Source organism: Pholcus phalangioides, unplaced genomic scaffold, assembly GCF_987345545.1.
Source record: "Pholcus phalangioides strain wild (caught in Gottingen) unplaced genomic scaffold, Ppha-v1.0 ptg000010l_1, whole genome shotgun sequence".
Lineage (NCBI taxonomy): Eukaryota > Metazoa > Arthropoda > Arachnida > Araneae > Pholcidae > Pholcus > Pholcus phalangioides.
In genome coordinates this window covers 1,424,453-1,438,289 of record NW_028301603.1, presented here as the reverse complement: position 1 = coordinate 1,438,289, position 13,837 = coordinate 1,424,453, and the positions used below count along the sequence as shown (strand labels likewise).

Genomic DNA, 13,837 nt, shown 5'->3' with positions numbered 1-13,837 from the left:
AAGAGGAGAAAAATTTTACGAAGTAAAATTTTTCAATATGAAACAGGTGAGAGACCATTACATATAACACGAGAGAAAAGGTGAGAGTGAATCACATACATGACAAACATAATGTAACACTGTAAACATAATGTGTACAACAGAGTTCAACAACAAAAAAAACATATGGTGTATGTGCTTGTATATGTATGCATGTTAGAACTGAGCATTAGAATACATGTCAGGAAGAAAAACAAAATATATGGCAATAGTATCATAAGTTGTGTAAAAAAAATTTTGTGCCAGCAGTCAAGTATACTATATGGATCAAACAATGCTGTTTGGTTGGTATGTGTGTAATACACAATCAACAGTGTTATACCAAATAAAATATACAAAGGAAAATTTGAAACAAACTTGTGCTTCGCAGTTGCCAATGAAGATATAATCAATATCAGAAATGTCCATCTATGTCCATCCCCTGCTCCAGGAAAAAAAAATTGACACTTCTCTTTTTTTTTTTTACAAAAGAATCACAATTCAGCATCACAACTATATATTAACAACTTCAAAAAAATAAATCAAAACTATGATAACAAACTTCAGCATCTGGCGCCAAGAATCTAAACTTCCAGCCTAAAAGAAATAAGCTTCACAATATGATATCAACACTGGAACTACTTTTCACATGAAAACCCAAAAAAAAAACATGTCACCTTCAACCAGGAGCAGTATGCACAAACACATATCAATGATATAACTTCAATGCTGACAAAGAACGAGGATTCGCTGGAAAGAAAAACTAAAAAAAAAATTAAGAACGTGCACACACATACAGCAATATTCGAGACAAACACACACCAATACTTAATTATATATAAACATAGGAAAGGTGTAGGAGATGACGAGTGAGTGACCCAAAAGGTGAGTGAGAGTGCCTGTACCAACTTAATGATATATCAAAAAGGCTTTAAGCATTTCACAAATTGAAAAATAAAATTAAAAAAATATCATACACATAAAAAAAGAATATATATTGACATGACAAGTCGACTCGATGCATGACATACAAGCCAAGAACTTGAAGTAGATACAGTCACTAGACTGGGTCAGTTTTTGTAGGTACACAAGGAACAGTTCTTGTCAGTGGACACATAAGTAACGAGTGACACAGTGGTTATGCAAATTTAACACTAATAAGAATAATAAGATGTAAGTGAGCTTCCCCAAGTGGGTGAGTGGAAAAAAAAAATTATGTGGGACATCCAATTTTATGCAAAAATGACCTCAAATTACAATTAGTAGAGGTACGAGATACTTGAGGAGACGAAAAAGAGGAAGAAATTGGAAATACCTGAGTCATATCAGTCCACTTATCATCATCATCATCTGGAAGATGGGAATCATTTGTCGATGAATTTTTACAGTCAGTGGTAGACACGAGACATGATACAGTTTTGTGGTCTATGTTTTCCCAAGCAAGACACACATGAAGAAACAAATGCTTTCGTCAGCTTTACGATGCCAGGAAACCAATACTTCTGTCGAAGACGAAGGAGTGTTCGTGAATGTCTAGCATGTGCAGGTGATGAAACACCATGCGACAACAATAAAGCATCTGGAACAAATGATTTGGGAAGAACAGTTTTCACTTTACTCGGTTTCGCTTTAGATGAAACACACAAGACGTCATTGTGGTGAAAGAATGTAATGTTCTGGTAACGTCTTGGCAAGTGTTTGTTGTTTGTAATACAGTCCTTGATGTGTTGACAAAACTCATCTTCACCTTGAGCTTGTTGCAGGACTTCAAGCGAATGATTCGGTACGAGATATACTGAAGTTTCATTCGAAACAGGAAATTTCTCTGGTAACGCCACACTGGCAGACGTGTTGTGTTCTTCAGGAACATGTAGAAGATGAGCCACATGCGAAACTTGGTTCAAGTAACAGGTACCATTGAAGACCATAGAAGATTGCAGAGGTTCCGCCACTGAGACAGGAATGAAAAGTACTGTGTGGCGAGGACTAACAATGTCTCTCTTGGTGCAAGCGACAGAGGTTTTGACAGATGACACTGGATGAGGAATGGTCAATGACAGTCCATCTTTACTGAATTTGAATGCAGCAGTTGTGCACTCAGGAAGTCCACACCAAGGATAGCCTCATAGTACGGACAAGCACTGTGTGGAATGACAAAAAATGTGTGGGAGAAATGACGATCTTTCATGTCGAAACGAAGAGAGATTTTGTGTCGAATCACAATTGGTTCACCGGTGACACCAGTCATTCGCACTGCTGGAGTGACAGCTTGATATTTACGAGTCAGTTTGGACTTTTGACACCACTCGTCTGTAACTAGTGACATAGCAGCACCTGTGTCTACAAGACATGGCAAAGTTAGTTCGTGAATTTGAACATTAACAATCGGAAGTTCAGGAGTTGAGGAAGGACTCTCAGCAGCGACCATGTTGAAGCTGACACGCTTTGGACGAGTAGACGGTGAGTTTTCTCGTTGACGACCAGACTGAGAATTTTCTTGCTGACGACTAGACTGAGAATTTGACTCCGACTCTCTGGTATTTCCAGGAGAAAAAGAACGAAATGAGGAATTTCTACGACAATTAGAATTGTTATTTCGAGAGTTGAAAGAATTTTGAGATGATCGTGAAAAATTACTCTGAGAACGAAAAGAATATGAATGATTTTGTTTTCGACATACCTTGTATGAGTGACCAGGAATTCCACAATTAAAACAGACAAGGCGAAGTGAGGTCTGAGGAGAACGAGCGTGCCTCATCTGTGGTTCAGGAGATTTTTGTGTTACTTGCAGTTTTTGCAATTGTTCCTCGAGAGAAGAAATTCTGTTGAGAAGTGTGGGAACAAGTGAATCTGAAAGTGAAGGTGCCTGTGATGGCATAATGGTGTCCTTAGACGAAGAAGAAACCCATGCAGGTTTAGAACTAGCCTGCTCGATACGGTAGGCTAAGTCAACTGCCTCTCGAAAGGTTGCTGGATTGTGGGCAGCAATAAGTGGTTCCATGTGAGATAGTATGCCAGCCTTAAATCTGGCCAAAAGAAGTGTGTCACGATAATTTGTTATGGCCACAGGTTCATTCGGTGTGACCTGAATAGAACGTCGAGCTAGTGACTCAAGACGATCAGCAAAATCTCTGACTTTCTCAGAATCTGATTGTGTTGTTGTTGTCAATTGAGACAACACTATCTCAGGTCTGTCAGGTGAAGAAAATCTGTCTATTACATGAGCACGAAATTGTTCATAGGTCATAGGGTCTATCAAGTGAGAGCTTGACTGAATGTGAGCAAGTACAGCTCCAGAACATTTCTGTAATGCAATCTCTTTCTTAGTATGAGCATCCCAATTCGCCAAGGCTGATGCACGATCAATTCTTGAAAAAAAATCAGTCACTGTCAATCCTGAATTTGTTCCATCAAATACGGGTATGGAATTGTAAGTGCCTACTATGATTGGAAACATGTTGAACTGCTGGACATTCTGAGCTTGGGCTTCCTCGTGAGCCATGATGTGGTGTGAAAAGAAAAAAAAAAATTTTAGCCGACTCTCAATAAACACGTAAGGGACAAATATGTGTAAAAAAATATTAAAAAAGAAAAATTGTGTAAGGTATCTCGCCTGGAGAAGTGTACAGGCGGCAGCCTTTACCGTTTTAAGAACGATAGAGGGGACGAGAAAGAGGATCACACGTCAAATATTTAGTAGTTGAGACCACTACAAGAATAAAATATAGTCCTCTTAAATCCAAAATGTACCTCAATGTTTGTGAATTGTGCAAGCCGTGTGAAATTATCCCTATGTGTATATAAAAAAAAAATCTGACTGGGAAACTAATCGGCTAAACAGTAATCACGAAACAACACAACCAAAACGAAACACGAATAAAATTTTCCACCGGAGACATGACATGAGTTGCGAGGGAGGAGACGAGGAAGAAAAAAAATCGGAAAAAAAATGAGTTTTCCCTCACACATAGACTCATCCGAAAAGGAAATAGAAATGACGCTCAGGTTTAAGTCTTGACAATTGAGCTCAATCACGATACTGAAATCACATCGTCGACAATAATCGGAATTCAACATGAGAAACACAAATTATACGTTCAAAATATGACTCAAATCACACACTCAATAAAAGGAAATATTTCAACAAACAGTAGAAACACAATCATGTTAGGTTTTTTTTTTCTAAATTATGTCAACTATATAAAAATACGCTAGCACAAATACGTTACAACGATTGAAAAATAATTACGACAGTTCAGTATAGTTACGCCCAGTTAATCCTGACAATATTTAAGAGTGCCACACTAGCAAAATATACCACAGATTCGCCGGTCGACGGCACCACTCTATGTTGAAGGGTTTGTCGGATTGTGGGCGGAGATGTAAACGAACTAGTTTCGTAACACGACATATTATATATTACTTGACAATTTTGAACAGGGACATTGCGAGAAAAATAATACTACCTTTCCAATTAGAAAATTACAATTCTACCTTTATTCATTCATTGAAAATACTTCGGCATCGTGAATTACACTAAACTCGATACAATTTATATTCAACATGGACACTCTCACTCCACCAAATTAAACACACAATAATTATATATATATATAGTTTGAATCACTCACCGTCATCTCGGGGCAAGGTTTCTTGCGTGCCCTACATTGAGGGATCTCGACCCGGGGTTAGGAGGAGAGAAAGAGTAAATTCACGACTCTTCAAGCGCGACATGTTGGTCGTCCAACCTCCAGCCATACTCTCTCTCTGGCAAAAAGCCTCGTGTGTTCCCAAACCAAGTTGGTGAAGACCACTGCTATTGGTCAAAGGCAATCGCCTGATTTCTGTAAAGGGGTTTTCATTGGCCCAGAGGCACGTCTGTCTGTAGAGTTGTGATTGTGTTATGTAATACATACTTATTCGGTGCTCAAGTGCGTCTTAGAAATACCTGGTGAGGGAAAGGAGAGCACACGTGTTGCATCCCATGTATGATGTGTGGTTTGTGGTTCCTCGATGGGAAGGCGAAAGGGAGAGAGAGTGTGTGTAAGGTGCACTCGTGACAAAAGCAATACCCAAATACCTTTATATTTTCAAAATGTTATTCAAAATATCTTTCCACTTCTCGAATATCAAAATTCGTAAGCTGGTGAATATAAATTAATACAGTAACAAAGGATAGGAATCAGACTTGTTTAGAAAAAGTTCAAAAGCACCTCCGCTCCAAATCCTAGCAAGTCTTGAGAAGTTCAATGAAAATTTCATATCATTTTTGTAAATAAATCACAAAATAAATTGAAATTGAAGTATTTATTGATGAAAAAATATCAACTAATGTTCATTTACAATACGTATGATTGCAGCCACTATGCACATGCAAAGGACTTTCTAAACTTTCGATCATTTCTACTTTCTTAGCATATAAGTGTCAAACTCCTTTTGAATGTTGTCTTTTTGGTGATTAAATGTTTCCTTTCCAGAACTGAAACTAATGAATCTCTGATATCATCTAGTGTTTTGTGGAGAAAGACCCCAGCTTTCATTTTATCTGAAAAGAGAATGAAAACAATTGTAAAATACTAGACAAGCAGTTATGATGAAAAAACATTCATTTAACAATTAATAATACAAATACAAACTGAAAGGCCACAACAGGGAAATTTCCCAAGCGAGGACTGATGCTGGGAATAGGTTTTTAACTCAAGCAAGGACGGTGAGCAAACAGATGGTGTTCTAAAAGAGATGGGATAGTTTTAAAAAGATGGCAGAACAGGTGAAACCCCATTTTCACCTTAGCATCATGCATGGAACAAAAAACGTGCTACAATACACTTGAGCAGAATTGACTTCTGAGAGGGACGGACGGACAAGGAATTTTCTACAGAAAAACTTTAAAAGTTACCAACCTTTAAAAAAATGATTTAAATTAATTGAAAATGATTACAATAGCACGTAAAAAGGTGTTTTCTTTTGTAATATTTTTTTCTGAAAATATTTGAAATCATTATTATAATATATTTAAAATTTTGCTGACAAGGGAGATGGAGGGTATCGGAGGAGGCCAAAATTCTTTTTACACAATACAGTAGACGCGGTTTATTGAAATCATGCATAATGCTATCATTTTGATATTGCTATCAATCACTAATATAAAATAAAGAATGGACCAATATTGTAACATAGGCAAAAGTTCATTGACAGTTATCAGGACTTATGGCTTTTGTTATTTTTATTTTTTTTTGCATTTAGACGCTGAGATTTAACCCGTAGCCGGTCAATTTGTCGCACTCAACTTGTCGCGCTCAACTCGTCGCGCATCAATTTGTCGCAGTGCCAATTCGTCGCGGTACAAATTCGTCGCAGAGCCAATTCGTCGCGATACAAATTCGTCGCGGTACAAATTCGTCGCAGAGCCAATTCGTCGCAGAGCCAATTCGTCGCGGTACAAATTCGTCGCGGTACAAATTCGTCGCAGAGCCAATTCGTCGCGGTACAAATTCGTCGCAGTGACAATTTGTCGTGTAACCAATTCGTCGGGACGTCAATTTATCGCAGAGTCAACTCGTCACGCGATCTGTATGTAGGTTTTTTGTCACATACGTGAAAAAATAAACATGAAGAAAAGTTTTTTTCCATCAAGAAATGCACACAGTTTATTAAATTTTTTTTTTGTCATTTCGAAAAAAATCATCGAAATTACATCGAAATTAAAATTACAATTGATATTAATGTTTTATTATTCAATTATTGTAAATGTTAAAAAAATCATTTTTTCTATGATAAAATTTTAAAATTCTGTAAAAAAATGTCGGTGTTTATGATATTCCCCAAATTACAGCACAGCGGAGGCTCTCTTTAAGTGTAAACTTGTATCTGTCCCATGTGGACTCGAGACTCCCACCAACATTAACCACTACAGTATCTCCACAAGAACCTGAAATAATTAATAATTTAATTTAATTAATATTTCATTTTCACCGGATAAGCCACACTTGTCGCTTTCTCTCGAGATTTCCATTACTCGTAGCGAGGGGAGTTGGGGCGCACACCGAGATGATAAATTGCGATCACATACATTTTCAAAATTTAATTTGCACCGGATAAGTTGCTCAAGTTAAAAACTCAAAAAATCCAACCAATAAAGTTCATAGGTTACATTCGAGCAAATGCAACCGATAATCTTATTGGTTGAATTTTTCAAGTTTTATAAAAGGACTTTTAGAACACTTTCATAGTGTAATGCTAGCCTTAGATATATTGTCGGTAAAAAATTCCTCAAAGATGTATTCTCTACATGGCAGATACATATTCAATAGTGAATTAGGGCCATTCAAGTATTACGTAAGCAGATTTTCAGCCATTTTTGACCCCCTCCCCCTTGTCAGCAAAAATCAGCAAAACACTGACCCCCATCCCCTCCCCTGTCAGCAAAATTTCACCAGCAGCTTAGAATATTTCATATCTTCAAAAAGGGGTGGTTGATGACGTAAGCGACCTTCAACCCCCCCCCCCCGCCATCAAAAGTCAACAAATCCGAAACTCCCTCCCCGATCCTGACGTAATACTTAAATGACCCCTTAGGCAAATTGTGCTTTGGGATGGGCATTGATCCTAATTTATCATCTTGGTGTGTTCCCGCAACACCCCTCGCTGCGAGAAATGGAGATCCCGCCAGAAAGCGGGAGTGCGGCTTATACGGTGAAAATTTAATTTTAAAAATTTATTTTATCATAACTTATCTATCATCTTCGTGTGTTCGCCCAACGCCCCTCGCTGCGAGAAATGGAGATCCCGCCAGAAAGCGGGAAGTGTGGCATGAATACCATGAAAACTGAATTTTGAAAATTTATTTGATCGGCGTACTGACTCTGCGACAAATTTGTACCGCGACGAACTGATTCTGCGACAAATTCGTACCGCGACGAACTGATTCTGCGACAAATTTGTACCGCGACAAATTGACTCTGCGACAAATTTGTACCGCGACGAAATGACTCTGCGACAAATTTGTACCGCGACGAACTGACTCTGCGACAAATTTGTACCGCGACGAGTTTGTAGCACGACGAATTGACGCTGCGACAAATTGATTGCGACGAATTGTCGCGCGACAAGTTGATCGCGACGAATTGACCTAGACCCGATTTAACCATACTTTTGTAGATTAAAAAATGTAACCCCCCCCCCCCAATTGACAAACATTTCTGTATTCTGGATGATGATTTTTGCTTGCACATGACATCATTGATAGGCTATCTGAATATTACTAGCTGCTATAATCCATGGACGTGTGAAGCTGCTTTTGTAATGAGCTTCCGGCAATGCAGGCACACTAAAGGTAAGATCAAAAAAAGAAACTTCAAATTCTCAGTCAATTATCCAAATCGAGTTTTTACTTGAAAGACTGTCTCGAGGGATCTATGGAACACATACAGTACATAAATTAAACACATGACTGAATTAAAAAAAAAAGATTTTATCGTAAAGGGAAAAAAAACCCAGCATGATTTTTCCTCAAAACAGTCCTAAATAATGTTTTTCGACTTTTCAGAGACTTAATGACTCCTCCTGATGTTGAAAGGCACACTGCAATAAAATCAGAAAATTTTGTGCCACCCTTAGACTCCATTTTAATAATCACATGAATTTCAGGCGACCATTTACCCATTTTATAATCACCACGTCGACTGAGATTTGTCAAGCCCTGAGCTATATGTAAAATGGAGTTGCCCTGTTTTCATGTATCCTGTTTGACCAAGTAGGACTCAAGATCATCATTTGGCTTCTGGGTTTCTTTCGGCTATAGTTATCAATTGGTTATTGTTATCAGAAACTATACGAGTCCTCATTTTGGAAGAAAAAATATTGGTTTGTTTTTTTTCTTCATTTTTTATGAAAGCCCCATTTTTTGTGATTCCAAACCAGGTCTTTGACGCTTAGAACCGAAGCTATGCCCACTTTAGAGTTGCATTTTTACCAGGATTGGCAAGTTTTTGACGGTTTAAACATTCACATCAAAAACCTCAAATATTGCTTTTCAATATAAAAATTCTCATTGGAAATGCACATGTTAATTACATGTAATGTTCAAAGTGACTGTTATACAAAGAATAAATACTTAATATGATTGTAAAATACCTTTCTACTCTAAAGAATTCTTTTGGACAATATATGTTTTCTTTCTCACAAATACACTTTTAATAAATATACACTTTTTAATAAAGCATAGCATAAATGCTGAACGAAAAACTATGGAATGATTTAATATTCTTCAATCCAAGATGATATTCTTGATCCTCCAAAATTTCTTTAACTGCTTATATATGTGTATTGATATAAATCATCCGCTGTACTCTTTTCATAACAGAGAGGTATTTAAAAAAGTTCTTTTACATCATATATGTAATGTTGTTTTCTGTTATTATTAAATTATCTAAATAATCACTGATATTCAAAGCGATACCCTTATCGTGCATAACATTAGAATATATCTAGCAATCAAAATAATAAATTGTAAGACTAAAATTTTCTCTAATTTGGCAGTGCTGGCTTGTATATGATGCTTAAGAAACTCTTGTAACTTAGTGCATGAGTAAGGATAAGTTTTTTTACTATGATATGGTATATTTACTAGCATTTATAATGCAATGGTTTTTTTGACTGAAGCTGTATCTAAATATGCAATGGGCATCATGTCCTACCAGTTCTTTGATTAAAAATACTTGTTAAAACTCTGGATTTATATGACCTAAGATATAAAATTTTTAGGTGAGAACAAATAAGCACAATTAGTATATTAACAGATGCTACACGAGAAATTTTATATGGAATAAAATTTTGTGGGTAGATCAGAAAATTTAAAATATTAAAATAGATATTTTGTGCTCAGTAATTATAATTCAAAATATAAAAACATGTTAATCTACATAAAAGTAAGTGTTTTGTTATTCAATATATCTATCAGGTTAACAAAAACTATTTGACATCAGTAAGGTTTTGACTGTTTTAATACTGAGCTAAGAAACCTATCCCTGATCTCACACATATTTTGAATAAACAGCTCCACTTTACTAAGTAAATTGAACACAGGTAATCAGTAGTGTAGATAAAATGAAACAAAAAACCAACCCTGGTTTTTACATCAAGTAATCTGTGAATGAAAATTTTAATGCCGTTTTATGAAGAATGTTATTTCTGACATTTTACTTGGGTTTAAAACACAATTTCTAAAAATCTATCGACTGTATCATTGCAAAATTTTATTATATTTTGCCATTTATTGTTAAGTGTCATAAACCAAAACCTAAGGTGTATAAAAATCTAAGTATTTGTCTAATTGCAGTGTTTTACATACACGATATGTTAAGTGAGATTTCAAAAAATTCCCATGTACATCAATTGAGTGAAATGATATTTTTGCCAAAATTTGGGATTCAAATCGGAGTGAAAACGTAGTGTAGTTGATTGAATACTCGTTAATATAAATGAGAAAGTATTATAAATTAGTTATATAAACAGAGTTACACTGTAAATAAGTGATTTCCCAAATTGTCTGGAAATACAATATCCTCTTCCCGGAGGCTCAAAAATGTCAGAAATTTAGAAACCCTAATGCCAGCCTCTCTCGCAAGAGTTTTCTTTAGGGGCAGCACACAAGGCTTTGCGCCCAGGCCGCCGTTAAGCTCGAGCTGCCCCTGGTTGAGGGGGCCCATGGTACTATTTCTAATATAACATTGATTTTTAGATTGTTTCTGTAGTTTTCATGGCTATAAAATTTTTGAAAAAAAAAAAAGGCACAATTGAATATAGAAAAATGTAGGTTAGCATGTTAATGACTTCATTGCTACCAACATGTCATTAAATATAGAGGTAGCTCAATAACTAGAAAAGATGCATTAAGGAAGGGGGAAGAATCACAATTTCTTACCTCTCTGCTTTGGTAAAAGCCAAAGTGACTTTGCCAGTGCTGTACTTTGATTACTGAACTTTCAAATAATATTATTTCAGCAGGACACTAGACATTCATCTTTCCGCTACTCTGACTTTTGCAACCTTTATGGCTAGTGCATCTACTGGCGAAATTTCCTGACCCATGACAGACAACGGACTTCCACATTCATTTTGTATCATTCTGATGCTGCTTTTGATAGAAATATTTTGACTGCCTTTCCAAAGATCAAGATCTACAAAAAAAGAAAATCACGTATTTCAAAAACACAACTCAGGGCCAGAACTGAAGGGGGGGGGGGGGCAACAAAATTCAGAAGGGCTGCTAATTTTACATGGGGAAAAAACACAGTTGCAAAATCATTAATCAAATTCTAGTGATGGGAGCAGCAAAATCACACTTGGCCCCACAAAAATCACAGTACACCCTTACAGCGGCAATCTTGAGATATCTTGTTAAACTTGATCTACTTTATTTTGGTCACCCCGAAATATTTCGGGTTCTTCTAACACACTTTTATAAACATAAGTGGCAATTGCGGTGTACATCAGGAACATTTTAAAAACCGCTTAAAGGGTTAAGGTTCTGGCGTAATTTCCATTTTCAGTCATTTTAAAGTTGTGCCACTAGCGATTTCATAATGGGGTGAACAAAAAAAAAAATGTTTTAGCTTTGTGTTTGCTTTACACGCAAACGTATAATTTAAAAAATATGTCAGATACTAAAGATATTTGTTTACGTAGATTAAATGAATTAATGGAAATACAGTGAACAAACTTCATAACGACCACGTTCTTATCACTACCCGATTCTTCAACGTTTCCTATAGTGGAAAAACCATCATTTTATTCTAATTAGCTTATTTATTCAATATAAGTTGAAATCAATTTTTTAAATGTATCACAATATCCTCATTGAACCTTGGTTTTCCCACATGCTGGAAATGGACTGGACTACAAATTTCAATAAGCTGGATTCTCTCCTAATTTTTAAGGCATACCATTAAGGCAGGAAATAGGCTACTGTAACTTTGATGCCAGTGTCATCTTAATGTATGGGACCCCCCACAGCCTGAGGGCCTCGAGAGCAGCATGACTGAGATCCGGTTTAAATTAGTAAGCATGGCAATTGGTGGGCAACAATTTCTGTCCAGGTGGGGGGCCCCTCATTTTTTCCTAATTTTTGGTCGGTTTGGGAAGCCCCCCCCCCCCCCCGGCACTGCGTACGCCTCTGGGGCCCCGTGATGCTCTTAGAACGCCCTTGCCCAGCAATTTTAATGATGGTCGTATCACGATTTCCTTGATTTAAGGAAGTTTCTGAGCATATATCTGCATTAATGTCACCCCCTCCCCTCCCGATAAAACAATTTTCTCAATTTAAGGTATGGAAATGCCGGTTTTACACAATTCGTTAAATCGAGGTTCGACACTTTATTTACGAATAATTTTAACAAACGAATCAACTCACCCAGGATCGATGAGAATACATGCTCCTCGCATGTATTGTTTGTTGGCCGTTTATTTTCGTCATGGAATGACAATTACAAATTAAAAACCCGAGAAAAAAAAAACAAGCGCAAAACGTGAGGGAAAATGGCGGTGCGAAAAAGGAAAGCATAAACAAAATGAAATTTCGACGCCAACCATGTACTGCCACTTTCTTCACCAAATTCCTCGCAGCCGGTAACCCATTCATGTTTGTTACATCATCGGCAGCCAATCATATCACGGAGCCGTTTTGGGTTTTAATGGCTCATCATGCAAAACAAAGGACCTCCACACAAGTAGAGGACAGGTAAGATCGTAAAAAGTGAATTTTTCCACATTCCACTTTAAAGTAATGTGCTGCCATCTAGTTTCAAATTTAAAACTGACAAATGATGAAGTTCAAAGTAAAAAAACTATATTCTTTATTCCGCTCAGATCCTTATAAACAAAGCTCATAAACTGAACTGGAAATTCAAACTGAACGTTCGGTTATTTTATTTGAGCATAAGGAGACGTCCAAAACAAATCACCTCTTAATGAGCAGACGACAGACAAGAAGTCGGTTCCCTACAAGCTGAGCTCACAAACAGAACTGGAAGTTCCAACTCCCAGTTCGGTTATTTTTTCAGGACACAAGGAGGCGTCCAAAACAAGTAACCTGGAAAGAAGCAGACGGCAGAGATTCTGAGGCTTGCATCGAGCTTATATTAGTGGAGGGAGCATCCAGCCGCCGCGACGGCAGCGCCATCGGATGCAAGAAAATCAAGGGACTCGGAGAAAACAAAGTTCCCGCCTGGCAATTTACTCATAGAAATGGGGGCTCTAAATATTGGGTTTTAAGGATTAAAAAAAAGGACGGAGAACTCATCTAAAGGTGAAAAAAGATTAAATTATTTATTTCATTAAAATACCGGAATCATTTCTTTCATCAATTCTTGGATTTTAATTCATTAATTTTGGAATTTTCCTTTATTATTTCTTGAATTTTCTTTCATTAATTCTAGAATTATTTCCTTTCATTACTTCTGAAATAATTGCTTTCATCAATTCTGGATTTGTTTCTCTCATTAATGCTGAAATTATTTCTTTCATTGATTCTGAAATTATATCTCATTGATTCTAGAATTGTCTTTTTCATTAATTTTATTATTATTATCTCTTTCATTAATTTTATTATTATTATCTCTTTCATTAATGCTGAAATTACCCTTTTCATTAATGCTGAAATTACCCTTTTCATTAATTTTGTAATTATCACTTTTATCAATGCTGAAATTATCTCTTACATTAATTCAAGAATATTTTCTTTCATTAATTCTGAAAATTATCTCATCGATGCTGAAATTATTTCTTTCATTTATTGTTTTAAATTCCTGTGGATGCCATA

The 13,837-nt window shown here is 36.5% G+C and overlaps 1 protein-coding gene across 1 annotated transcript; it reads right to left on the bottom strand.

Annotated features, from left to right (window-relative positions):
• Positions 1–2,068: 2,068 nt before the first annotated feature.
• On the bottom strand, positions 2,069–12,737 carry LOC149080736 (uncharacterized). Its single transcript, XM_089237419.1, has 3 exons — positions 12,431–12,737; positions 10,943–11,198; positions 2,069–5,563 (listed from the first exon to the last, which is right to left on the bottom strand). The coding sequence occupies exon 3, from the start codon at positions 3,518–3,520 to the stop codon at positions 2,069–2,071; it is 1,452 nt and encodes a 483-aa protein (XP_089093545.1). The 5' UTR covers positions 3,521–5,563; positions 10,943–11,198; positions 12,431–12,737.
• Between the last annotated feature and the right edge of the window lie 1,100 nt (positions 12,738–13,837).

Excerpts from the sequence above, each read along its gene's own strand:
- LOC149080736 (XM_089237419.1), bottom strand. The coding sequence starts at position 3,520 with ATGGCTCACGAGGAAGCCCAAGCTCAGAATGTCCAGCAGTTCAACATG.